Raw genomic sequence first — 27,711 nt, forward strand, 5'->3', positions numbered from 1 at the left:
AATTTGTGCAGCTGAAGACTGACACGTGCTTTGTTGTAATAGGCAACATAACCTGCCACAACCTATGCAAATACAACCTTTATGTTAAAAAAAAAATCACAAACGCATAAAAAAATTTTCTACAAAAAACAAAAGACAAAAAAACTCACGCCAGAATGTCGGACCAATAACACATGAAGTGTGGACAGAGTTCACGAAATTATCAAGAATGTTTTGGAGAAACTTGTTTCAAACACTTCCGGTTTTCTGGATTACAAACTCTCCGAATCACGTGACCAGGGTCCCATCTCCCTCCCCCTCCTCTTCCAGCATCTAGCCGCCTCCGCAGAGAGCATCCCGGGGATTACGCCGTGTCTGTGCGCCTTTAAGAACCGAACCTCCTGCTGCCTTCTGCACGAAATCTCCATCGCTGCTCTGCGAGGGGGCGAAGACACAGAAAACCACGGCAATGTCCGCCAGCTCTGCTTTTAACGACGAGAAAGGGGGTTCCTCCAGCGTCGGGGAGCCGGAATATGGTCACGACCCGGCCAGCGGAGGGATTTTCTCCTCCGACTACAAAAGGTACGGAGCCACCTGCCTCGGTGTTGCTGCTTGTGTGCCATATTGTAGGGATGTACCGGGGCTGTTGGTTGGTTTGGTGGGGAGAGGTCGCATGTGGGGGGCAGTTACCTGATTGCAACATGCAGAAAAAAGTGTGTTTTAATGTTCGTGAAGCGGCGTTAAACATCTCCAGACACAACTTTGTTGTTAGGCCTCGCTTGTGATCCGCCTCCTCTCGCCGTGAGACGCGCCGTGATTTGGTGGCTCAAGGGTGTCGTGAGGTCCAGTGACGGGTCGGTGCTACCTGAGCATACAGGTGTATCCCCCAGCCCGTGTCAAAGCAGTGTGCTGATGTGTTATTTCGTGAGGTTAAATGTGATAGGCCTGTCTAGGGTGGTGGTGGTGGGGGTGGATGCCAGGCCTCAGCTCCAGCTTTTCAGCACCACCCCTGCTGGACAGCGCGCAGAGCAGCAGCAGCAGCAGCAGCTGATGTCACAAACCCAAACATCTCTATACACACGTATGTAATACCTCCAATACACATGTCAGTACACGCTGGAGGTTCTCTCAGTCCCTCCAATGTTAGTTATCTGGAGAACAACATGGTGAACTGCATGCACCTTGGCTAGGAGATACTGTATTCCTGCTTTTCAACAACTTTACTAATACTACTTTCCAAGAGTTAGGAAATAATAAATGACTCAGGACAAATCATTTTCATCCATTTTGTCTACTCAGAGCAGGGATGCATTGATTGTGAAAATCAGGGCTGATATTGATCTCTAAAATGGTAATTTGACTGATAGCAGATGCAGGTACTGGTGTGTAATTGTAGCGTTTATGTTGTTTGTGTTGGTCTTTATTTCCCCGAGCGTGTCAGGTAAACACAAAACTCATGATAATGAGTCACCCAAGTGTTATGAAGTGATAAATACTATCTTTGAGCACGAATTGAATCCTACACATTTCTAATTCTTCTTACGGCCGATGACACTGACCAGCGACATCTGTTAATGGCACCTTGTCTGCTGATGACGGTCAGCAAGCTAAATACCAGCTGATACGGGCTGATATATCAGGGCCTCCCTGCTCCCATCGATAACATTTGATAGATGGATAGATAGAAACACATGAGCAGCATTTATGGGATCTTAGAAATTTGGACTTGATAACTTTATAACTGATAAGACGTTTTCATTAGTGTAGAGAGAGGAAAGCAGAAGTTGAAGTGCGCTTGGATACATGCAAGTGGGACATACATTGATGACGCATGAAAAATGTACATGATATTATTTGTATGTATGTATGTGTAGCAGTATTTTATGAGTTGACAACATTGATCATTCTGAGATTACTGGTAAATAGGATAGATAGACACTCTTCTCTCCTCTGTGTATTTGGGGGCTGGGGGGGGGGGGGGGCGCTCACCCTAATACTGACACCAGAGACAAGCTAACGGCTAATTAGCTTAACACAATGAATGGTAGTGGATGGGCAGGTTAGCATACCGCTGTCAAAAACCACTAAATACACTTTTCTTTAAATAGTGTTTTCCTGCATGCCCCTGAAACAGATGAGCGAATGAGATCTATATTCCTGTCTGGCTCTGGAGAGAATGGCAGCTGTGTTTCTTTACAGTAAACCTGGAAAGGATTTTGCATGCAGCCTGAATCCCAGCAGGGGTCGTTTGTCTGTTCCAGTGGTTCCTGTGTGGTTCGCCTGCTGCCGTTCTGCCTGTTTTGTATTACAACTGTGTCTCAGTGTGGTAACAGCATTGTTACACAACTGTTTATTGTTTGTGTACAGTGTCCCTCCACCTCCTCTGGTAAATAACCCTGGCGCTGAATTTGTGGGTCAGGCAGTGGATAGCGACCAACTCTGTTTATAGGTATACAATTAACTATTATTATTATTATTATTATTATTATTATTATTATTATTATTATTATTATTGTTATTATTATTATTATTATCAAAAGCTCTGTAGTTGTCTGTAGCTCGGTGGTACATGTCAGGTTAGAGTAGTATGGTTTTCCACCAGCAGAGGGCGCTCAGCCAACGTTTATGGCTGTGAAATGGGACCTTTGCATGTTTAAAGTTGAAGGTTTTGGCCTTGAAGCTGTTAAGACAACATTAGTTAACTTGTGATTAAACTCTGCATTAATATAATTCAGTGCTGGCTCAGTCGGTGTTTGTAGAAGCTGATGTGCCCATCGTGAATGTAGGAAAACCAGTTTGTCTGTACACACAGTTGTGAGGGAAAGTTCCTACTTCTTTATTTGTCTCTTTGGAAACATAGCAGATGTTAAGTCATCAGATCATGTCAGCTCTTGCTGTTTAAACCGTGGCCATAAACTCATGTAGCCGAGGTCTGTCAGCGTGAAGGGATGAATTATATAGGGTGTTGACTGATGCCGCTCAACGTTTTCTCCTCCTCTATCGTGCAGCACTGCAGCACATTTCTGTTTTCAGCCGTGAAAAGTTCAGTCATATTAATATCGCTTGTTTTCTGCGTGATATCATTGCCGTTCTCAGCTGTTGTCTTCGTCTCTGTTTAATTAAGCTGCTCTTAGGCTCTGAAAGTAAATGTACTATTTACTACTTTTTTGCTTTCTTGTCAAACGATATGTGAAGACTGGATGCAGAGAAACAGCTGCAGTAACCTAAAGGGAAAAGAAAATCTGTCGGAAGACTGAAGTTAAAACGATATTGATTTATATGTTTTTTAGTGCCGTTTGGGCCTTAAGCGCTCTCTAGTGGTCCCTGAAATACTTTTACATTGAAACTCGCTCACGCTGAACTAGAATAAGCATCTAAAAATATGATGTAATGTTGTGTTGAAACTGTTCGTTCTATAAAATCCTTCTTCAAACAGCATCGTCACTGCGAGACGCTCAGTTCGGCAGGCTAACACGAAACTTCGGTGTGGAAAATAATGAAAAAGTTCTTAAAGTGAAAAAATGATAAGAAGCAGTGTTATAATTTCAGGAAACGTGTTTAAGTACAAATTTAGAGTATCGGATTGTGTTGGTATTGAGTCCAGTTGTGACCCAGATTGTTGCGATGGAATTGTCATGTTTAATTTTGAACCATACCATGACCCTGAGTATGAAAAGGTTATTTAAGAAAAGAATAAACTCCTAAATTTTAGTTGGAATCGGTCGTACCCTGTAGTCACATTTGTGCTTTTAACTCTATTTATCGTGTCCGGCGCTCTCAAAACCGAAGACATGCAGCTCTTGGACTCTGCTTCAGATCCATGATTGCATTTGCTCCCAAGACTGCAAATCAAGATGCATTGGACTGTCACTGTCCGTGTTCATCATCGTAAACGCTGCGGCTTCAGGGTGTATGTCTTCATCATGACACTACAGGTTAAACATCGTATTAGTCTTCAACAAATGTCAACAAATCGTGACTGAGCTGCTGCAGATCACAGGAACAGCATATGTGAGTTGTAGTTATTTTTGTTTGAGCCTTAAAAATGAGTGGGAGAGAGAGAGGGAGGGAGAGAGAGAGAGAGAGAGAGAGAGAGAGAGAGAGGTGTCCTCATCACGGCACATCCAAGAACGCTGAGTCATGTAAGATGGGGGGGGGGGGGCAGCCAACTGAATATTAAAAATACTTAATCAGATTTCTTTCATGTAACGAACAAGAAGATTATCTAAAAGCATCTGTCGTGTACCAGCGAGGGCTTGTTGGCAGTGAGTCAGTGTAAAAACGAATGACATTTTTATCTGTTAATGTGAAGAGGTGAGGCGAAAATGGCAAGCTTGTGGAGGGGTAGTGATAACGTGGCAAAAGGTGGGAGAGACTGTGTCATTGTTGGAGATAGAAGCAGTGACTGAGGGACAGCGAGAGGCTGGTGCAGCAACAGGAACCACATGAGCAGCGGGAGGAGTCGTGAGAGGAGAGGCTTGATGGCAAATAAAACTCTACGCCCCTCCTTGCCGAGCATCCATTTACAGAGCAGCTGCTTCACTGGATGTGTACAGACTCAGCAGTAACGGATAAATAACCCACAGTTCTCAGCCTTCGCTGGATTTGAGTTACAGCACTCAGGCAGCAAACGACATCAACCTCGCTACCGTGGAAAAGTCTTTCAGCTGGAACTGGAGCATTTCTGGAGAGGCTCGTTGCATCATTCTTGCAAGAAATGTCCACACTGGATAGACTCAACCTCAGAGGAAGCATATTTTTAACACAGACTCTAACTGAAGCTGCTCTTTGCTGTGTCAAAGCTGTCTGAGAAGCATCCTGGGAATTTCACAGACTCATCCAAGCCATTAACACAGAGGAGTGGCCTAAGACAACTGCAGGGTTTATTCTCTCCACCCTATCTATCCAGGATTCTACAGGTTGATTGAACAAAAGTTTTAAAGATGACGACCATGCAAAGGCTGCTGCAGCTGCCGGTGAACGCAGTTAACATGGTGAAGACGGTGCAGAGTCAGGTGCAGGGCCAAGAGGAGGACAAGAGCCCGGTGTTGACCCCTGACAACGGGCAGCAGGCCTGGTACAGTGCCCTGCAGCCGGATGAGCTGCGCCACCTCCGAGCTGGAGGCACCGGGGGAGGAGGAGGTGGCGGAGGAGATCAGGAGGAACGAGCACCACTGGAAGAAGGCGGTGTTGGTGGTGGTGGTGGGAGTTTCCAAACTCAACCTTTGCGGTAGGATATAATAAGAATCCAGATGTGTCTTTACTGCTGCAGGTGCATTTAGAGTAAAATTTCCCCCCGAAACGTGTATTTTGCCTCAGAAGTACTCACAAATAGGTGTGTGGAACTCACAGCCATGTTTTTTCCTCCTCATTTACTTCTTTGTGACTCCAGAATGCAGAAAGTGCCAGCCATGTATATTTAGCGTGAAGCTAATGGCGACTGTTGGCTAACAACAGCGAAGCTGTTCAAAATGTCCGTTCACAAACTCAGAAAGGTATCGTCGGGTGAAGTCCGCGTATTCTATATCCAGCCATGTGCTTAGGAATTTACAAACAGTTACATTTGAGCTAAAGACAAACTAGAACGCTTGGATTCGGAGCTGTGGTGACCGGCTAGCACATCCATAGTAGCATGGGAGCGTTTTACTCTGTTTGTAGCTCCAATTAAAGTGTGCATTCACAGCCGCATTAACATAACGTAGGTTAGGTTGCATTTGAGAGTTTGTCAACTACTTGTCACTATTAGCTTCAAGCAAAACATATGTGGCTGGTTCTTTCTGCATTTTGGAGCCACAAAGACGTGATGCAGCATGGAAAAAGAGAATTTTCATGAGCAGGACACCTCACTGAGAATACTTGAAAGGCAAAGTACACTTTTTGGGTAAAGTACTGCTTGAGGGCGTTTAGCTGCCTCTTTTCCAGAGCTGCTGACAGCACGAGCAGCATGATAAGTAACTCGTAGAAATGTCCGTGGTTTCTTCCTTTGGGGTCAGTGAGGTTACAAGATAACTCTGATGGATCATTAGATGAAGAAGCCTAGACAGAATAAGAAATGAACTTCTGCAACATCAACTGTTTGTTAATGTAAACATGGGATGGTTTCACCTCTTTGGTTGCAACGGATGGTTGGTTCCTCTTCGATTAATCGCACAGTTGTTTTCATGTTTAGTTAATGAGCTGTTTAGTCTTTAAAATGTCAAGAAAATGGGAAAAAGGCTTATTTTTTTTGATTTCCCCAATGCAACATGTTCAGTGTGCTTCTGTTCTCCATCAAACAGTCCAAAGTCTCCTCATTTTCTATCATAAATAACAAAAAAGGGAGCAAATCTCGATATTTAAAGGTTCTTGAAATGATGAATGGATTACCACAATAGCTGGTGATTAATTCTCTTTCTTCCAGTCTAATTGATCTGTTGTTGCAGCTCTAAAAATGATTAAACTGCTTTCTTCGGCCAGTCCGAACCTGAAGACGCTCAATTTGCAATTATATAAAGCAGATATGAGCAGCAAATATTCGCTCTGGAGAAAATGTAAGCGCTGGACGTTTGAGAGTATTGCTGAAAAATGAATATACTGCTTTGTAAAACTAATTGAGGTAGGAGAGCTTTTTGCTACAGAAAAAATACTTCATGTGCAAGATATATTAAGTGCCATAACTTCCATTAATATTTGCCCATGTATCAGGAATTAGAGCATAACATCATGAAAAGGAAGTGGCGACTCTTTTGATAATTTGATTAAAAACAGATATTTTAGAGTGGTTCTCCTTCAAAAGATGTTCTCATCAAATGATGTTAATATACTTTGGAGTTTATGAATTTGTTTCTCCAAACTAAATGTTAATGTTTATTTTAAAGGAGGAGAGATCTATTGAAGTGCAGCTCCGGTTAGTTTTAGAATAATTTATTGCTGCCATGAAGAAACAGTCTTCAAAGTCTCTGCCCAAAGACTCAGCTTATGTAAAACAGCTTCAGCAGCTGCTTACAAATTCAAGCTACAACTCTTCAACCTTTTACTTGCCTCTGATTCATGCAAATACTTTTTCATATCCACTTGATTTGGTGTTGCAGTCATGCAGCGTTCTATACAGGGTGAGCAACAGACATCTTAAGTTTTTATTGCCGTCCAGAGGCCTGCTTCCATGTTGCTTTCCAACAGGAGGGTCTGGCTGATCTCTTGGCTTCGGTGCTGGGTAACCTGAGCGCCGGTGTACTCAGTAGTACCTCACCAGGTTAAATAATTCAGAGCTGTTTGTTGATTCAGCCGTTGTTGAGCAGGATGGGACCAAATCCAGAGAAATTAGAGAACCAGTCTTGGTGTAGAATTACCGCAGGCCTTTTGAGCAACTCATTCATGGTGGATAGATTGTGGAATATTGGGGTGGGGTGGGGTGGGGATCTGCCTTCATCATTTACTGAGCTATAAATCTTTATTTCTTTTAGAGGTTCTGTACCATGGCGTCCAGGAAGCGCATCCATTGTGGTGCCTATCAACACCGGGGTTGCTGGTTCAGTTCCTTGTGTTGCCTCTATGTACAGATATAATTAGTCAGTCTCTGGTTGGAAAGCTGGATGAGAGCTTGTGTCCTGGTCGCCGCCCCAGCGAGGGGGGAAATATGGGGGGATAGCGTCCTCCTTTATTTCATTTTTTTTAACAAATGGTAAACCATCAAAGACCAGCAAATCGTTGTTATTTCTACTTTGACAGGATGAGTGTTTGGTCAGACCTCCAGCAATCTGCGTTTTGCAGGCAGGTTTTAATTAGCTCCTGTTTGTTGTCAAACAAGACACTCATAGGCCAGACTGACCCAAGTGTCATAAATTAATTAGAGCAAGCCATAAAACAAATGATGTCTTTGGCGGGCTCATCTACGCTAACATTACGGTTCATTACCTCCACCAAGCAGGTCGTGTTCTCACTGGTGTTTGTCTGAATGCAGGATTATGCAAAAGCTCTGAGGCTGCTTTTAACCAAAGTGGATGGAGGGGTGAAGTGAACGGACCAGGGAGGAATCTGTTACATTTAGGGGCAGACTGGTCATAGCACGTTGATGCACTGGTTTGACCAGGTCCATCTCTAATTTGGTTGGATTTGATGCAAACTGTGAGATTTTCTTACATGGCATAACTGTTGCCAGGCGGCCAATTTTGATATTTTGCCATAAAACACAAAGCTTTTTAATCTCGGATGCCAGATGGTCAGATCTTCACCAAACTTCCCGTTTTAGAGTCGCATCCTTAAAACATCTACAAGCTGAATTCAAGTCGTATTTGAGGTTGCAGGAAGTAAGACTTCATTTGAGCTGCATCACAAGGACACTGAACAGCAACATCATCAGTGGTAAGTTGGTGTTCTCTTGCCCCACCTAGTGGATACAGGAAGTGATATAATACTTCAGTCGGCCCTTTAAAGCAAAATCCAAATATTACCAGGTTTCACCCTCTCTCTGACGAGCGACACACTGGCGTGGACTCGCTCGCCGCTGCTTGATTTACATTTTGGCTTGCCTTTGCAGAGGTATGGTATGGGCTCTCTGAGTGCCTTGTGATAAGCCAATAAAATATGAATGAATGTCTTTGGTAATTTATTTTATTTTTAAAGAGGGAAACTGCGCTATTAGGCAGTGTATACATTCTGCTGAGGTTTTCAGTCATAAAAACATGTCAGAACATCAACATGTGACAGCATCAGTGTGGTGCACTGAGTTTTCTATCCGTGAACAACTGTCTGTTTTATTCTGCCTGTTTTGTTCTCTGTGTATTATCTTGTGAGAGGAAAACACGACATGTTGAAGATCATCTTTTCTGTCCGTCACTTTACTGAAACACCTTCAGAAGCCCTGCATACATTCGCTGCCAAATTCAAGATTTTCCTCTTGTGCTTCTCCAAGGTTCACATTTGTGGTCGTGAGTGAAATATCTCAACACCAGTGGGATTGTCTGCGGCTGACACTTATACTCCACACAGGGTGAAATTCAAACATTAAAATTGCCACAAAAAAAAAAAAAAATGCTGATATTAGAATTTAGCTCATAGCAGCGTGACGCACAGCTTCTCAGAGTTTCCAGCATGGCTCTTAATCTTGTTCTGACTGTACTCCATAACTCACATGATCACATTTGTCCATGAAGATGAAAAATATTCAAACTATTAACAAATGAGGCACAGAAATATAAGATATAGTACCAGCTGGACGTGTTTTAGATCGGCTTTAGATTAAATGCATTGAGGCCTAATGTTGTGAAAGGTAGCCAGAAGCAGCAGCCTGTAAGGATAAACTGGCTTGGACTTGCTGCGGTTAATCAGCATGAGGTTTAGTTATTCATCTTTATGTGTGAACTTTATATGCTCTTCTTCAGCTGTTTTTGCACTTAGTTCAAGTTTATTTTTTTAATACGTTTTGGAATGTGGCAGCCTCCATATTGATGTCAAGAAACCTGCTCCAGTTAACCACTGAAATCCAAAAAACAATTCCCCACAAACAGCATTGATGGATACTGTCAACATCTAATTTAGGTTTTGAAGTGTGTGACAAAGTGAGCTATTTTATTTATGCAGTGAATTATTAACCATTTGACGCTTGATGAAGGCAATATGGGAAATCTTTCCTAGCACATGCAGATAAAACTCCAGGCAAAGTCGTGATAAATCAACTCTTCTCTGCAGAGGCCACCTCCTCACAGACTTCAAGGCCTCTATTCAGGGCTGGCATGTGACCAAAACAAAGGAAATATATAAATATATATATTCTTCCCCGACAGACTCCCACTCACACAGTGGAGTGATGTAAAAACATCTGACCGCATCAAACACACATAATCTAAAGTGTGTGCTTCAGTCTGTTGGATATATGTGGGAGGAAAGATGTAAGTCACTAGCAGCCTGCTCAGGACGAAAGTAAACTTTGAAGACGTCCCAATTAGAATGTTCAGGGGTGGATTGGAACAAGGACAGACCACCTACATGCGTCCATCAGCGCTACGCAATCCTTAAACTGGGTGATTTAATAAGAAGAAATGTGGAAATAATTCTGAATTTAAAGTTGCTATAGAGAGAGCGCACAGGTTGCTGAGGGTTTCAATCTGGTTATATTATATACTTCCTTAGGATTGTTTTTAGCAGAATATTATAACAAGATGAGGATTTTCCAGTGCTGGTTTTGCCATTATAACAATAATTCATCGATGATTGCGTGTCACCACCTGCTGACTTACGTTAAACTGAGAGAAAGACATACTGTAATTTGGGTAATAAGCATGACAAGCACATTTGGAGAGGGGGTGAAAAATAGCAAAAGACTTGAGTCGTTACTAACACTTACAAAAAAAAAGAACATCTCTTGCTATCCTCCAAACCCAGTCACCTTTAACAAACCACATTTTACTTTTATCTCTAAAGTACTTTTGAGATATCTGCTTACAATTATTTAAAACAAAAAACTTTCATAAAACTGCCCTGAAGAAAGAAATAATGAAAGTATTTCAATTTTTTTCAGGATGGCGTGCATGGATGCATGTCTAAACTGCATGGCCTCCATCTTATCTTGCCGTTTAGGCAGTGTGGATGACGGGAATCAGACCATTGTCTGGTCCCGAGAGTACAACTCTTTGTTCGGTGTGTCTTCTCAGCTCAGCACCGCAGACCTTGAGTCCCACGAGGAAACACTTTATCAGATGAAAATGACACTGCAGGAACTCACTAAACTTCCTTTTACTGCATCTTTTGTTGCCTTGGAAACTGGTTTGTGGAAACGTGCATGGCTGCTGCTATTTAATCACCACCCACTACACAAACAGATGAAACACTTTGCTTTTTAAGTGCAACTGTTTCTGTGACACATTCACATATTAGCTTTGAGAGCTTAGGCGGTTTCCAAATAGAAGCACAGTGTTAATGTTTACTTTGTCCACCAGCAATACACATTGAGGGGTTGGATTTTAACTACGTATACTGGAATTTATGCACGTGAAAATGTAATGGTTTAATCATATTTCTAAAAAAAAAACACTGGTTGCTTTGAACTTTCTTTGGAGGATTAATGTCATGTTTATCCCCAAAAATGAAAAATCCCTCTCCACAGGAAGAGCCACCAGACACTTTGAACTCACATGTTTTCAGAAGTTGTGTTTCTTGCTTTTGCAGAGCAGCAAAACAGATACCAAGTCTGCGGGAAATGTCATCGATCAGTGCTCTAGCCTCCGTTAGTTTAGTGTTTTTATGAATTGGCAGCTGTGGCCGTCATCCTGTCGGAGCTGATCTGCTGCCTCTGTTGAAATGCTGCTGCTGGCAGGTTTGGGAGATTCTGCCAGCATTGTTTATGTGTGTTTGTATTGCAGCAGGGTGGAGATGTCGACATAGAGCCGCTCTGCTGGCTGGTGTGTTCCCGTCCTCTCTGACAGGAATGATGGATGTTAACTGCGTTACAGTGACTGCAACTAGCCATGACAGCTGGTTTCCCTGAAAACAGCAAACAAAAACATGCAGGGATGTTCTGGTGATTGAGGTGTCCGTCTTCATGAGGGTGCACCAGGGTCTTTCCAAGTGCTGCCATGGGTTGTACTCATTCATCTCTGGATTAAAATCATCATCAGCCCCTCTATTAGTATCACCAAGTTCTCAGGATCATGTCTCTTTCCAATTAGACGCCTTCTACAAACTGCATTTTCAAATAGTTTTATATTTTCTGCGTATCGCACTTCAAAGAGAATCGATTCCGGTTGGCAACTGCAGACATTAAATGGAAAAAAGTCCATTTGTTTGAGGAATCAGCTCTCATTTCTGCTATTTCTCATAAATAAATAAAAACGTATGAAGCTGCAAGCTAAATTTTCTGTTTCTTCACGCAGACACGACGACCTGAAGGAGATGCTGGACAGCAACAAAGACTCTCTGAAGCTGGAGGCGATGAAACGGATCGTGGCTGTGAGTAATAAAGCTTACTCCCTTTATTGTACATGTTTGAATATCAAAGAATAAAATAATAAGCAAAAATAAAGAGCAAGCAAAACTGAAACACGTAACTGCAAACAAGCAACTCAGAAGAAGTTCAGAACTTACGAGTGTCTTATAGCCTTGTTCTGTTCCTATAGTCCCTCGAGGAAATGAACATTGTGGAACTGATAAGCAGGAACAGGGGCATGTTCAGCAACGTACTGGAAAGCTTGAGCAAAACCTTCAAACGTGAAACCCAACCCGCACCAAGGACGTCATGATTTGGTTGCATTTGCCCATCAGCAGGATTAAGCGAAAACTCCTGCAATTTTATGCAAATTTGGGGTTAGATTAGTCATAGTACCACCTGGTGGAAACAGGATATTATGTATATATTTTTAATACTTTGTTGCACTCCTCCTAGCATGATGTAGAGTGACATAACCTCCCTCTTATCCTATAGACTCACCCTGATTGCTACTTGCAGCTGTGAGGGCCTGAGCCCGAGAGTTAGCTGTGACGGAGGTGTCTGCTCTCTGATTGCGTCCTAGTTTTGAATAGATTAGGAATACAGGGACGACCTCATGCTTGCTGCGAGTACTGGCCTCCATGTAGATGAGAGATCTCAGAACAGGGGATATAAATCATAACCTGACTGAAACTGCTCTGTGGGTAATATCCTGATTAAGAGAATCCAAATCCTGCAGCTGTAAGTTATAAGCGATTTAGATGATATAACTTAAAACAGTAAGAGATTTCAACTGCACACTCAGCTGTTAGATAATCAAAATTGAAGTCGAATTCTTCCCGAAGCTCCATTTCCAGAGTCTTCATGCTTTGACAGAGCAGACAAAGAGAAAGGAAAGTCATGAAAATGTGAAAAGGAACAAAGATACAATATAAAAAAAAGCAGCATCAACTCTTCCCCAGCTGTTGTAACTCTTCAAACACCTCACCTTGTGAAATCCTCTTTGCCAATTGTTGTTTTCTCCACAGATGATCGCCCGGGGGAAAAATGCATCTGATCTCTTCCCTGCTGTGGTGAAGAATGTGGCCTGCAAAAACATCGAGGTTCGTCATAAGTTTTCCCTCTCTCCATCTTGTAATTTCTGCTTCACCCCCATCACGTTTGTTAAGCCACATGAGTTTTGGATTTATCTCACCTGAATAAAATAGCAGTTTTAACTCCCCCAGTTTCGTATTTTATCGCTACGCTTTATCTCTTCATTTCAGATTTAACGTTGTGAAAATAATTGAACTTATCTCCATAGTTAAGAATTTTTTTGGGGAGGGTTTCTTATCTGTCTGCCTCCCTCTACTCTCCTCCTTAGGTGAAGAAGCTGGTCTATGTTTACTTAGTGCGCTACGCCGAGGAGCAGCAAGACCTCGCTCTACTCTCCATTTCCACCTTCCAGAGAGGCTTGAAGGTAGAGCACAAGAGCTAGAGTGGAGCAAATCCTTCATATCACATTTGAGGATGAAATGTACTATGTTTATTTGTTACGTGTATCTATTATTTACAAGGACTTAACCACATGAAACTGTAAACTCCTGCAGGATCCTAACCAGCTGATCAGAGCCAGCGCGCTGCGAGTTCTCTCCAGCATCCGAGTCACAATCATCGTCCCGATAATGATGTTGGCCATCAAAGAAGCCGCCTCAGACATGTCTCCGTACGTCAGGAAGACGGCTGCTCACGCTATTCCCAAACTCTACAGGTAATCTACCCAAACAGTGACCGTTCAGGACTCCACACCCGGGATAATCCCATTTTATTACTGAGGTTGGAATCAAAATGGAAGGATGTCAGCCACACAACTGAAACTTTACCTCCTGTCCACCCGTATTTATCCAATTCAATATCAAGTATCATTACATGAAACAGTTGGTATTTTTTGGCCTAAAAATCAATCCCACTTTGACAAACATAAACCCATTTTAAGTTTAATACCTGTTGAATTAGCAACACCTGTCCAAGGCGTTAACTTCATCTCGATCATTTCACAACAGCAAACAAATGTACAATAATTCACGTTCACGCTGAAACAATAAGTGCGTCTCCTCATCAAGAGCGATGCTGTGCTCATTATTCACCCCAGCCTCCTGTGGAGACTAGTGAGCTCCAGTTGTTTGGATCACATGTTGGTGTGACTTACAGCTATTATAAAAATTAAAGCCCTTAACGGCAGTAAAGGCCACATCCCTCAGAAAAACCATTACAGACCTGGCAGGGAAATCCATTTGTTTTATGCTCGCGGGTGCAATTTTCAAGTTCAACCAATTGCTCCACCTCCAACTTTTCTTGTTGAGTGATTTGTCCTCATCTATCCTCAGTTTGGATCCAGAACAGAAGGACCAGCTGATTGAAGTCATCGAGAAACTCCTCGCTGACAAAACCACAGTGAGTGTTTTTCCTCTCTTCACTGAGATGATTGAGTAGTTTCTTCAAAAGTCTGAAAAACACAAATTGTCAGAGGCAGACAACACAATACCAGCTTGCAATTACTTGTGTAAGCGTGTATTTCTCAGGGAAATGTGCCACCAGAATTCTTAAGTTAATTGCGAAACAGAAGATGTAAATATAGATTTTGTAGATGTAACGTGAGCTTGTTCATTTCTGTTTAAATTGCTTTAAAAACTCCCTTGTGTTGTGAACCTGTGCTGCAGTTGGTTGCAGGGAGCGTTGTCATGGCCTTCGAGGAGGTGTGTCCGGAGAGAATCGACCTGATCCACAAGAACTACAGGAAGCTGTGTAACCTTCTGATCGACGTGGAGGAGTGGGGGCAAGTCGTCATCATCAACATGCTGACCCGCTACGCCAGGACCCAGTTCCTCAATCCCAACATCAACGTGAGTGAGAGCCACATTCAGTGGAAACACAGTCTCGTGATTATGGTGATGAAACCTCCAACTTTACAGTATCAGATGTGTTTATCTCCTCTTTAGGGGCGAGTCCTCCTAGTTTAATGTTTGTAACTTATGTAAAACCAACAACTGAGACCGCGACGCATGACTGTTTTATTCCTTTGGTGGCCGAGTGAGTGTGATCACTGGCACTTTTGTTCATTTGTTTATCAGCAGGATATCTCAAAAATAAATTGGTTAAGTTTTATGAAATTTGGTGTAAATATAGATAATATTATAAGGAACAAATGACACATTTTTGGAGGTGATGTGGATCAAGTTGTAGGTCCTGGATCCTGAAAACTGTTCAGGGCTATTAGCTATTAACTATTAGCTATTAGCTATTAGCTATTAACTATTAGCTATTAGCTATTAGCTATTAACTATTAACTATTAGCTATTAGCTATTAACTATTAACTATTAGCTATTAGCGTGCATTGCTGGACAGACAAACTAAAATCAAATTCCATGGCTATTGATAAACTTAGAACTATTTTATTGTTTGGGAGGAAAATGTATGAATTCATTTTGATGATACAATGTTCAAAATCTGTATCTATGTAGTGTTTGTGCTCTCTGGGTGCTTCAGAGTTTATTCTGCTGATTTAATTTAGAGTAACTGGTTCATTCCTATCACATAGTCAAGGACTAGAAAACAAAATCCAAGTCTGTAACATCAGAGTTGTAATGTTGTTCAGTGAAAAAGTCCAGGAACAAAAAACTATTCAGTTAACATTGAAATAAACAGAGAAGCATGTTGTTTGTCAATGGTGAGGCTCTGCCTACACTTTTTAGTATGATAATGAAGTTTTTTTCTTTTTGTCATTGTTTCATATTGCAGTCTCCCACGCAGACTGGCACACCTGGAAGTTGACTTATTGTGTACTTTTGTGCGACTCATTTGCATGTGAATGTAGACTGTTATGAACAGAGGGACACTGGTGCAGGAACACCTTTGCTGGATTTAGCATCATCATCCAGCTCTGCTATTGTGCCCGAGCAGAGACACAAATTGGAATCATTCTGACATTGTTTTCCTCTTTCTAACTTGATCATTTTGTTTCTATGTATACAAAAGTTTGTCAAACCAACCTGATGACTCAATTGTTCTCTCAATACCTGACAAGTTTTGCCGGTAGTATCCCAGAGGAACATTGCGGTCATTTAAACCAGGTCTCAAACTCAATGTCGCAGCTTTAGAACAAACATATTTAAGAGAAAATAGCCGTCTTTAGTGAAGGTAGAGGATAATCCCTGCCAGTAACTATTCTCCGTCTGGTCACTCTATCTTCCTTGATGCAGGAGTCTTTGCTGGAGGAGGGAGGGGGTGGGGAGAAGACCTTCTACGGCTCTGACGAAGATGAGGATGAGAATGAGGAGGAGAAGGAGAAGAAGGCTGAGGCCGCCGCCTTGGCCAAGAGGAAGCCGTACGTGATGGATCCGGACCACCGTCTGCTGCTTAGGAACACCAAGCCCCTCCTGCAGAGCCGCAACGCAGCTGTAAGCCTGCTGAATGATACACACGTCTTACATCATCTTTACACACAATCACAGCCCATCGGTCGAATCCATTACCATGGCAGAGATGATCATTGTTTCCTCTCACACATCATTTTACATCGAGATGCAGGTTGGTGAGTCGCTGACCTCAGCTGAAGTGTCCTTAAGCGAGACACTTAATCAGAGATGACCTCTCACTCTGAGGGCAGAATTTCTGGAAGGAAATTAATGAAGTGTCACAACAGATTAGAACTGCTATTGTCTTCCATGTTTGAGGCTCTAAAACGACCACATCATGACATGTAATTATACCCTCGCACTGCAAAATTACTGCTACAGCTGTGCAGTTTACACTCTACGAAGCGTGTTAGTGTCTCTGAGCTCAATGATTTGGTTTTATGGTGTGTAACTTTTCTATTTGGATTCCGTCTCACTGCTCTCATCAGACTGCAGATGTAGCAGGAAACGTGAGACTCACTGGACACTACCTGCTCCAGCAGTGGTCCCCAGCACTGCTCATCCCTCTGCAGGCATCCGAGCAGCCTGCCGCACCTTGACACATGTGACCTCTGTGACTCAGATGTGATTGACGCAAGCCTTAAAGTGATACCTCACCCAAATATCATTCATGTGTTAATTGTTTTTAACCATTACATGTCATGAACAAATGTGGATTCAGTCGAACCACCCCGTCTATGCTAGTTCATAGTGGCACGAACTGGAAATGTTTGTTTGTTTTTAACCCAAATCAAATTGCTTGTGAATTAGAGAGCATGCGGCTGGATTATACTGCTCCTCAGAGTTTGTTCAGGGATATTTTGAGACAGATTCGTTGTTTGTTTTTTGTTCTTTTTGTTTTGGTTGGTGGCCAGGGTTGCCATTAGCTTTAAGCTAAATAAATGTCTGTCTCTCCCTGTAAGTAAAGTTAAGTGATGCAAGAGCAGAATAAAACACTAGAACTTGAATGGCCATATGCACTTTTTGGGTGAAGTATTAGCTTCAGTCCTTGGGACTCCTCACCAGTCACTGCGACTAAATAAGCCTTTTGATTTAGTGGTGTAACATCTTAGAGTTGCCCTCGTGTAGCACCTCGTGATACTTGCTTTCCTTCCCTCCTGCGCTTTCAACACATGGGCAGAATAAATCCAAACATTTCACCTCTGCATTGCAACATACAGCATTCTTCAGTGGAAAAAAACCAAACCCTTGTACTTACTGCATAAAGGGACTCAGTTCATTCATCTTTTGTCTTTAAACCATGAGACTGTGCGGCTGCTGATAATCTAACCCTCCAGGTGGTGATGGCTGTGGCTCAGCTCTACTTCCATCTTGCCCCCAAAGCGGAGGTCGGGGTGATTGCCAAGGCTCTGGTCCGTCTCCTGAGGAGCCACAGGTGAGCTTCACTGTGCAATGTTTGAAATGCTCTTCTTCAGCCGATATGCTGCAGATTTTGTCAGCAGTGTATGAAAGCCAGTAGAAAGGAAGAAAAGAAAAAGTGAAAATGAAAACTAATGAGCACTCAGGATGAATGTGTCTCACTTGAATGGAAATAACAAATCTTAAGGGTCAAGCAAACACGTCTGCGTGTAGTAAGAGCAAAGCAAGATGTTGATAAAACTGGAAAAGTGTTAAGACAATAAAATAAAATGACAAGTGAGGGTGGTGAAATAAATCTCTGCAGCTCGGAAGCAGAAATTAAACTGGGAGCTCAGTGAGGCTGAAGTAAACATGAGAGCACAAACCATCAGGAGTGATGGCGGTGATGTTTTTCAGCCTTAAACAAAAACTCAACCCTGGTGTGGTTTGTATGAGGAGACTTCTTAAAACGTCTCAGGGGCTTACTGACCGACTCGGTGATTGAAATCAAAACTGAACGTACAGTTTTCATCACCAGCTACTGTGAACAGGACAGGGACGGTGTGATGATTCAATCGATCATCCCAAGGACAATTATTGCCATGGCTGTTAGACTGCAGACCTTGATATGTCTGCCTGGGGAATTCATTACCGCTGACATTTTGTTGAGCAGCTCTTTTTATCCATCATTGTCTCGTAAAATCTGATCGTGTGTCTCATTCCAGTGAAGTCCAATATGTTGTTCTCCAGAACGTGGCGACGATGACAATCAAGAGGAGGGTGAGTTGGTAGCGTTTGCTGTGTTACTAAAAAAAATTACATCCTAATTGAACAGCAGCTTCATAGAAATCTTCTTTCTCTTTCACAGGGGATGTTTGAACCGTACTTGAAGAGTTTCTACATTCGCTCCACAGATCCAACACAGATCAAAATCCTCAAGGTGCTTTTCTTTTCTCTTTTCCCTTCAGTCAGAATCCAGCTGTCATTCCTTTTCTCTTTAACAGCGAATCAAATGTAGACTAATCACTCTCTGTGGATTGTGTGTGTGTGTGTGTGTGTGTGTGTGTGTAGTATCGACTGCCATTTTCATCATTTTAAATCAAAGTACATAGATTTATGTTCTGGAGCAGGTGCAGCACTGACATCGTGTTTGGATAGAATAAAAAAAAACAAAACCAACAAAGGACGACAAACCGAACATTGGAGATATTTCACATGAGCTCATTAAACCAGAGTTATCAAGGATGTTGCCATGCAGTAACATAAGATATGAATCAGCATGAAGCCACACTTTAAAAGTGCTGGCTGTCTCAGCAAGTGAATATTCCATTGTAATTCATTTATGCTATTATTGTATAATTTATTGTAAGTCCTGTTTTATGCTCTGCAGCTGGAGGTTCTCACCAACCTGGCCAACGAGACAAACATCTCCACCATTCTCCGAGAGTTTCAGGTACGGTGAAGCTGCGCTGCCCTAAGAGGTAGAAAAACAAAGCACTGCGCTGTCATACTCGACTGAGTGAAATGTTCTCTGGCAGACGTACATTAAAAGCATGGATAAAGACTTTGTGGCGGCAACGATTCAAGCCATTGGCCGATGTGCAACCAACATCGGCGAGGTGAGGGACACGTGTCTGAACGGCCTGGTGCAGCTGCTGTCCAACAGAGACGGTACGTCTGTCCACGGAACACGCGATTCATATCATATAGGAGGAGAAAACGTGTGAGTCATCGAGACAGCCGTTTAAATTCGTCAGACTTATTCCCATGAATGCACAGTATTCAGTGTTTCCAGTAATTTAATGTGACATTTCATGGAATGAGTAAAATTCTGTTGTGGAACACAAATAGACAATGAAAGAAACCCAGTGACCATTTACTGGTGATATCAGTGAGCGAGTGCTGGGCCAAACTCCACATGTTGGATCATCACCTACCGCCACCTACTTGTTTTCTTGCCTTTTTTTGTGAGTCTGTGTTATTTTTGCAGGTTTTTATTCATTCTTCCTTTTTTTCTATCTTGTTTCTGTTTACTGTGGGAAAGCGCTTTGGTCGTATTAAGCTGTTGTACAGAATTAAACTGACTTGCCTCGACTCCTCATCCTGCCGTACAGAGTTGGTGGTAGCAGAGTCGGTGGTGGTGATCAAGAAGCTGCTGCAGATGCAGCCTGAGAAGCACAGTGACATCATCAAACACATGGCCAAGCTAACAGACAACATCCAGGTGAACTGTTATCAAAGTCTGGCTGTAAAGGCTCTTGTTATATTATTCGTTGTATTATTCAGAACAGAGAAGCTTTTTTTGATTACTTTTCTCATGTTGTAAGATTAAAAACAGTTCTCTTCGGTTTGTTTTTCAACTGAAGTAGTTTATTTAATATTGCTGAAACGACTTTTCAGAGTTAAACCCTGGTAGTATGTATAGTATATGTATAGTATGTATGTGAACAGTCGATGTCGCCGCAGGTGCCGATGGCCCGGGCCAGTATTCTGTGGCTGATTGGAGAATACTGTGAGCACGTGCCTAAGATTGCTCCGGATGTCCTGAGAAAGATGGCCAAGTCCTTCACGAATGAGGAAGACATTGTCAAGCTACAGATCATCAACTTGGCTGCCAAGCTTTATCTTACCAACTCCAAGCAGGTAGCGCCTGAACGTCCGTTTCTGTGTTTAAAAAGACACGTCGGTGTGTAACATTGCCTCGCTTCAGCAGTGTTTTGTTTTTTTATAGCAGCTATCAGTTTTTATGTTCACATTTCTTTGATGTGCTCTCTCCATCAGTGTGATTGAAACTGAATGGTTTGACACTACAAGGCTGCTGCAGGGTTTGTGACCTCACTACGAGAGGAATTCCAATTCTGATACCGCTATCAGATAGATTTCCAGCAGTCTAAAATGCTCTTAAACAATAGCTTAAAATAGTCAAAATACAGGACCTTCACACCGGTTCCTAATATTCTGTGAGCGAGCCTGTCAACTCCAGCAGATCCATGGTGACAAATTGTCCATGCATTCAACCAGTGAACGTTGTGCATAGAAATTTGTAAATAAGTGTCTAATTCATTTATTCAGAAGTTTCAATCCTCAGTTCCACCCTTTATCAGTGAGTCTGGTCAGCCTTTATCCATTTATTTGTACACTGTTTGTTCTCTCACTGATTTCCTTCCAATCCTCCCCAGTTCTGTTGAGCTCCGTATAAAAACGCGCTGTGGATCTGAGAGATCTGCCACTTCTCAAAATGATTCTTTCTTCCTTGTTGACTGCTGACTGGACAGGAAACTGACAAGAAAACTGTCTGGAGATAAAAACAAGTGTACAAATATTTCTCAAATAGATTCGGGGTGAGCGTTTTTTCAAACACGTGACAACTTTCTTAATACGTTCACGCCTGGAAGGTCATAGTCGGACATAATTGAGTGAAACCTATGGTTGCTCACTCACAGTCTCCAATGAAGAATCAGTTAAAATTTACTCAGGAAGTTTCCCCCGGTAACTACAGATCTAGAGCGACTGACATGTCACTGAAGTTGAACTCTTTCTTCCCGCAGACCAAACTCCTGACGCAGTATGTTCTTAACTTGGCCAAGTATGACCAGAACTATGACATCCGTGATCGGGCTCGCTTCATCCGCCAGCTCATCGTGCCCACCGAGAAGAGTGGCGCCCTCAGCAAGTACGCTAAGAAACTGTTCCTCGCTCTCAAGCCTGCGCCCATACTTGAGTCTCCTTTCAAAGGTAAGCAGGGACAACAAGAGCCTTTTACTTATTCTTTGCGATAAAAATGAACATTAAAACATCTCTGGACTAAAATATGTGCCTTTCTCCAGATCGAGACCACTTCCAGTTGGGTTCATTGTCCCACCTGTTGAATGCCAAAGCTGGGGGCTACCAGGAGTTGCCTGATTGGCCTGAAGCTGCCCCAGACCCCTCCGTGCGCAACGTGGAGGTGAAGGAGTCTGTGCGTGCAGTGGGAACAGTAACATACAGAGACACAGGGGCCATCTGGGGTCTCCAGGGGCCACAAAAGACGGAGGGGAGCGAGGGTTGCTCCTGCTCCAGAGCAGTGCTTCAGAGGGATCAGACAGGGCTTCACATCCAATATGACATCAACACAACACTGGCTACGTTTACATGGTCGCCACTGATCAAACTATTGGCCTCATTCTAAATAATAAACAATCACAATATTCTGATAAATGTGTTTTTTATATAATATTCCATTCATATCCCTGTTAACATGCTACGGAGCCGTCAGGCTAACAACTGCAGACTCCCACTCTCGTTACATTCCTAATTGCTACTAGGATAGCTGCTTTAATGCATATACATGGCGGTCTCTTACATATAAAACACATAAACGTCACGGACTGGAGGAAAAAACGGACTTTGTGAGCTCGCGACATGTATTTGTGAGTGCTTGAAAGGCGAAATACAATTTTAGAGTGAAAAATCGCTTTAATCCGATTTTTCAGGATAGAGAAAATGGTGGTATTTTACTTAGAGCATGGTCCTAATGAGGTTAATATCATACCATTGCTGTTCATGTAAACATAGCCAGATATGTTTTCCACCAGCCGTCATCCATTCACTTACATCTGTGACATCCGTTTTTGCCTCCATCTTATTCCAAATGGATGCTGCTCCATGGAAGAGAAGGTCGCAGAGCAGAAGAGACGGTTAACTTCGAGTTAGGGAGAGTGAAAGACAGAAAATTCCCAATTCACTTTGAGTTGCATTACATTCCACTGCACTTGCTTCTGTTCAGCAGCAGCAGCTCACTGGCCCCCTCCAGGTGATTTCTCACCAATGACTGAGCCAATAGCACATGTGATACAGGAGGAAATACGGAACACAGTAGCCTCAATTTGCGAATACAATCCAGCAATGGCAGTACACTTGATGTAAAGTACACCTCCCAGATTCTCTGCCTGACCAGCACCCATCACCATGCTAATATGATGATACACACGAAAGACTGTTGATATTTTGTACCATTATTCAACGCATGTGAAGATTGCAGTTTTATAAGCCGCGGCAGTTTCCCTAAAGCTGATTTTCTCAGTAGCGCAAATCATCCCAAATCAACAGCTCTCCTTCTCCATCCCACTCACTCCCATGTGCCTTTGGTTCATAGCCAATGATGTGTTTTACCTGAACTCATGAAATCAAAACTTGAGTGTCACTTCATCAATATCCAGAATCATAAAACCGTTTGATTTTGAATAGCAGGCGTGACCTCAAGGCTTGATTTGGTTGTCATGTTTGTGTAGATTTATTCTACTGCCCAGTGTTACTAACCCAGCCTGTTATTGACATGTGACGCTGATTTTAAGATGATGCTGCAAGTGCATTGATGTAGTTTGTTTTGAGTGTATTGCAGGAGACAGGGCTGTCAGGGATTTTGATGGTTTGATAGCATAGTCTCCACCTTCCTGGAAGCCATTTGTTTTCCTCACAGTGCTAATTAGCACTGAGAAGGGAAGACTTAACATTTTTAACATGAGCCATTTCTGCAGCTTCTTTTCCTGGCAGTGGAGAGATGTAGCAGACTATTAATCCCAGTGTGAAAGAGTTGTTCCAGCAGCACAAGGTCGCAGCTGCCCAGTCACGCAGAAATCACAAAAAAGTAACAGGTTAAGAGGATACAATGGTAAGAACATAAGTGACTAGAACTTGATATTTACTGAATTAGAACAAAAAACAGAACCATATCACAAACCATTAAACTGTATTTTGTCTCAGGTTTTTACTCGGATTGGAAAAACATGGCATCTCCTCATGACAAATGAGGGTTGAAATAGATTCATGTAATTAGAATTGATGACAAAATTGAAAATCCATATAATAACAGACCTGCTAACAGGCACTGAAACATGATAAATACACAAATGCAAACACATAATTATTGCAGAAGTAATAAGGACAAACATTTACGCTCGACTTTTCTGTGCTAAAATGAAAGCAGCAATGTTGACTCCAGTTCAAATACAGCATGGAGTGTTTGAAAGAAGCCCCTTTTCATATGGAATTGATGGACTGATGACATCTCTCCCGTGATTTATTTTAAAGGTGTGTTGAGATCAGAAATCAGTCTATAAGCTTGTATGCTTTGAAACAACAGTATTGTAAAAATTTACATTCATTTTTTTTTTAGTTAGAGAGCACAAACAGGCAGTGTTAGATGGTTTCTTGAAGTTTAGTCGCTTGAAAAATCAGCCAGTTCATCATCAACTCTCATTACATCCACTCATCTTGTGGCTGTAATATCACAATAGAGCCTGCAAAGCCTTGACCTGTCTGACTCATCCCATGCACATTATGAATCTCCCCAGACAGAGCAAGTCATAACCACTGGCGAGGGGCGAATCGGCTTGCTAGGAGACTGGCGAGAGGTGCCCTCCCTCGGCCTGAGAGTGCGGTGGCGTTTGTTTGGATGACTGCTCACTCTTTCTCGTCTGTCGTCTCTCTGATGACGATGACGTTATAGATTATATCTGAGGATATAAGTGGTAGAATGAGCCTTATTTTTCTTTTTCTTTAGATAAATGTGATTCAAGCTGTTTAGTTACCAAACTACTGACACATACCTTTTTTCTCTCCTGCACCTGATTGACCATATTCACACAGCAGCCATGTTTCTCCATTTAACCCTCTCCTAGCTAACTTTTGGGGGATTTTTAATCACAAGATTTCAGTGGGAAAGTAGATAGTTAATGTTTCAACAGTATATTCACTTGAACACTTATTTATGAACAGTTCATTGAAATATATGTTCAAATGAGCACATCCTTCCCTATCGTGTTACGCATCAAAATCTGCAGTGTTAGCAAGGAAGTGGTTGACTGCTAACGCCAGCAGCTGGCTAAAGGTAATTAATGGAGGCATGCATGGCCAACTTTCTCTCTAAATTTTTACTGCCTGTTGTTGTTGGTTTTTTTTTTTTTTTTCCAGTTGCTGGTCAGTAAATTAAATGATAAGAATTCCTAACAACCTAGTAGGACATCATCCAACACTCAAGCTCCCATCCCTGAGCGTGGTGTCAGAGGAACATGGCTGCCGTGTGTCTATTGGCGTCTCGTGAAATCTGTGACAGAATACGACACAAATGTTGTTGCCTGATGTTGACTGATGTGATTTCTGACAACTTCCCCTGTGCTATTCCACCTTTTTCATTTAGTTAATTTTTAAATCATGCAAGTATAAGAAGCACTCATAAAAAAATGTCAGTGCAAACGGATATACTGAATAGCAAGTGTGTTTTTAAATTCATTTTGGAATTATACATGCTAGTATTATTAAGGTACATTAGAATGTGTCAATTTTCTTCTGATAAAACTTTTTACTTTAATTACCTCTGCCAAGGAGGTCATGTGATCGCTGGCAAATATCTGTCTGTTAGCAGGAAATTTAAGCATTGTTTTTTGATGAAATGTGGCAGAAACATATTTAATATTACAAGGAACACAGGATTAACTGTCTGAGGTAATCTGGATTAAATTGTAGTCAGTGGATCTATGACTGCAGGCCATGGGCAGACTAGCTATTAGCCGTATTAGCTATTAGCTGTATTAGCTAATCCACTCTGGATTGGTGTCTGGACGATTTATTTGTGGAGTTTGGGGAAGGAAACGTATGAGGGGATTTTGATGATGCTATTTCATTTTCTGTACCCAGTAGCCTCCTTGGCAGAGTTGTTCTCTGAGTGCTTTTTTGTTGTAATAGAGTGGTGTAGGAATGGTCCAAAGACACAGACTTGAGTTAGCCTGTTTTAACATCAGCTCCCTCATCTTAAAGTCAGTGGGATATTTGAATTCAGCTCAGCATTTGAAGTAATGTCCATAGATGACGCAAAACTGTGTATATTTTAACGTGGTGTTTTATGACATAAAATGCAAAGGTAAATTCTCCACTCTGAATTTAAAAGGGTTGTAAAAATGGCGGTTGCTAACAATTGCCATGGACTTGAGGTCCCGTACGTTAAATGTCACCTTGTCAAAAACAGAAGAAGCTTTGGTTCGGTGACGTTTAAGTCGTGCACCTGCGGTTTATTCATGGCATAATTTTAGCTTTGCACTTGCAGCAACTGCATTTATGCTCCCCAAATCATGAAACTGGTATTTGCTTGCAAAATCTCATTTGTTAGCCACTTAGCTTACTGTCTGCAATGATTAAAAATCCCTCTGGCTTTTGGTTGAGAGAGAACCCATGACAGGGCTAACTTCCGGGTTGTCCTGCAAAAATATGCCATCCCTACTGCACTCTTATTGCCAGATATTGTGGAATTTAGTCGCTGTGATTAAATTTTGGTTCATTTCTGTCTGTGTGATACCACAAACTGTTCTCACACATTTTGTTTTAGACTTTCCTGTACCTGTTTCTCTTGATTTTCTGTTTCTGTTTTTCTAAAATCTTTCCTCCCCTTTTCTTCATCTCACTACCATCCCAATCTTTTTTGTTTCTGTTTCTACGTCTGCCAGGTATTTACGCTGCTTGAAAGAGTCACAACATTAACGAGTGTGAGTCAGTTAGCGGCAAAGAGCCCACCTCCTTGAGCCTCAAATCATATAGCAGCAAAAACCCAAGTGCTTCTTGACACCCTGCCTAACGTAGCTGCTGTCCTGTGCTTAGCTCCTGAAACACAGCACCCCTCTTCCTCGGTCTCTGCCATTAAAGAAGTGATCCTTTTAGTAGGATGTGTGGCCCTCCGACATGCCCAGATGCATTAGCAGCTGTGTGGGTTTTTCCCTGGGGTTTGGACATGTCCACACTCATTAGCTGATGTCAATGAGTTTGGTCACAAAAAGCATCAGACAGATGGCCTCTTGGTGTTGGAGGACAGTCGCCTCTCCTCAAAGACATCACTTCTCTTAATGGAACTGCTCCCTGAGTAAAAGAGAACCATTTCTGCAACTGGTCATGAAGGCATCACCTGGTGCTAACGCAATAAAAAAAATACATAAAAAAAACCCAAACTCCCAGCGTACAAGTAACAGTAGTGAATTTGTTGCCTGACTGTCAGATCTAAAAGCAGATCTGCGGCAGTGACGGCTGGCTTCATTTGGCTGCATCACGCCCAGGCAGAGGCATTCATGGCCACGCTACTGTAACCTGCCCACGTGTCTGCTTCTGTCTGAGGGGATTCCACTGAGGCACAGCTGACTGCTTACTGTCTGATTCCTCTGGTAGGTGCCTGAATGGACCAAATGCAGCAGCAGAGAGAAGAGGAAGGAAAAGAAAGTGGAGAAGCCGTTCTACTCAGACTCGGAGGGCGAGTCTGGGCCGACAGAGTCTGCAGACAGTGGTAACTTTCGGAGGCTGGAAGCTCTGTTTGAGCCATCTCCTTTGTCACATGGAAATTCTCCAGCACAGTTGTGTTTATGTTTGTGTGTGTGTGCGTGTGTGTGTGTGTGTGTGTGTGTGTGTGTGTGTGTGCGTGCGTGCATGCATGCTATCTAAATGCGACGTGTATGTATGTATGTATGTATGTGGTGTAAAGTATATATGAAGAGTTCATTTGCAAAAGTCAGTTTGTTTGATAAGCAATTAGAAAAACTATACAGAAGTTAAATATAAAATGTTTATTAGTGGTTTTTTTTACTCGATTTAAATTTTTATAGTCAATATAGGATTTGAATTTTATTTAAAAAAAAGATTTTTTTCAGTAATTGTTCATCCGTTTTATTCGTCTTTTTCCCCCCCCAATCAAACCTCTTACTCCTGTGCGTCGTAGTTTGATTCTGGTGAACTTTCTTTTCTTCAGAGTCGTACTCTGAAAGTGGAAGCGGCAGTGAAGAGAGCGGCTCAGGGTCAGAGAGTGCTTCAGGATCAGAGAGTGAAGAGAGTGAAGAAGCCTCTGAATCTGAGGAAGAGGAGGAAGATGAAGAGGAGAAGAAAAAGAAAAAGAAAGAATTTAAGAAGCCGGTGCAAGAAAGTGAAAGGTAGCGCATGCTTTTGTTTTTAACGTCATATCAGGGTTGTCATTGTTGTTGACAAAACATGCAGTTGTACTTATTTATATTATCTCAGGAGGCTTAAAATAC

At 42.2% G+C, this 27,711-nt stretch overlaps 1 protein-coding gene across 10 annotated transcripts in view; it reads left to right on the plus strand.

The window, feature by feature from the left end:
• Window positions 1-317: 317 nt before the first annotated feature.
• Window positions 318-27,711, plus strand: part of ap3b2 (adaptor related protein complex 3 subunit beta 2) — a 35,188-nt gene continuing 7,794 nt past the window's right edge. For 2 of the 10 annotated variants that reach the window (XM_086209572.1, XM_086209574.1), the window contains exons 1-20: window positions 4,522-5,209; window positions 11,826-11,901; window positions 12,907-12,981; window positions 13,242-13,337; window positions 13,468-13,628; window positions 14,245-14,311; window positions 14,578-14,760; window positions 16,118-16,315; window positions 17,611-17,708; window positions 18,397-18,451; window positions 18,540-18,611; window positions 19,062-19,124; window positions 19,210-19,342; window positions 19,786-19,895; window positions 20,138-20,314; window positions 21,220-21,406; window positions 21,499-21,629; window positions 26,149-26,187; window positions 26,858-26,972; window positions 27,432-27,609. In XM_086209572.1, coding sequence (XP_086065698.1) covers window positions 4,923-5,209; window positions 11,826-11,901; window positions 12,907-12,981; window positions 13,242-13,337; window positions 13,468-13,628; window positions 14,245-14,311; window positions 14,578-14,760; window positions 16,118-16,315; window positions 17,611-17,708; window positions 18,397-18,451; window positions 18,540-18,611; window positions 19,062-19,124; window positions 19,210-19,342; window positions 19,786-19,895; window positions 20,138-20,314; window positions 21,220-21,406; window positions 21,499-21,629; window positions 26,149-26,187; window positions 26,858-26,972; window positions 27,432-27,609 — 2,501 coding nt within the window. In that variant the 5' untranslated portion in view covers window positions 4,522-4,922. Of the gene's footprint in view, window positions 562-4,521; window positions 5,210-11,825; window positions 11,902-12,906; window positions 12,982-13,241; window positions 13,338-13,467; window positions 13,629-14,244; window positions 14,312-14,577; window positions 14,761-16,117; window positions 16,316-17,610; window positions 17,709-18,396; window positions 18,452-18,539; window positions 18,612-19,061; window positions 19,125-19,209; window positions 19,343-19,785; window positions 19,896-20,137; window positions 20,315-21,219; window positions 21,407-21,498; window positions 21,630-26,148; window positions 26,188-26,857; window positions 26,973-27,431; window positions 27,610-27,711 lie in introns of those variants that run through there. The other 8 variants (XM_086209578.1, XM_086209580.1, XM_086209579.1 and 5 more) reach the window with 6 other exon arrangements.

Source organism: Aulostomus chinensis, chromosome 7, assembly GCF_037954235.1.
Source record: "Aulostomus chinensis isolate RoL2024-O1b breed Wild chromosome 7, RoL_Achi_v1.0, whole genome shotgun sequence".
NCBI lineage: Eukaryota > Metazoa > Chordata > Actinopteri > Syngnathiformes > Aulostomidae > Aulostomus > Aulostomus chinensis.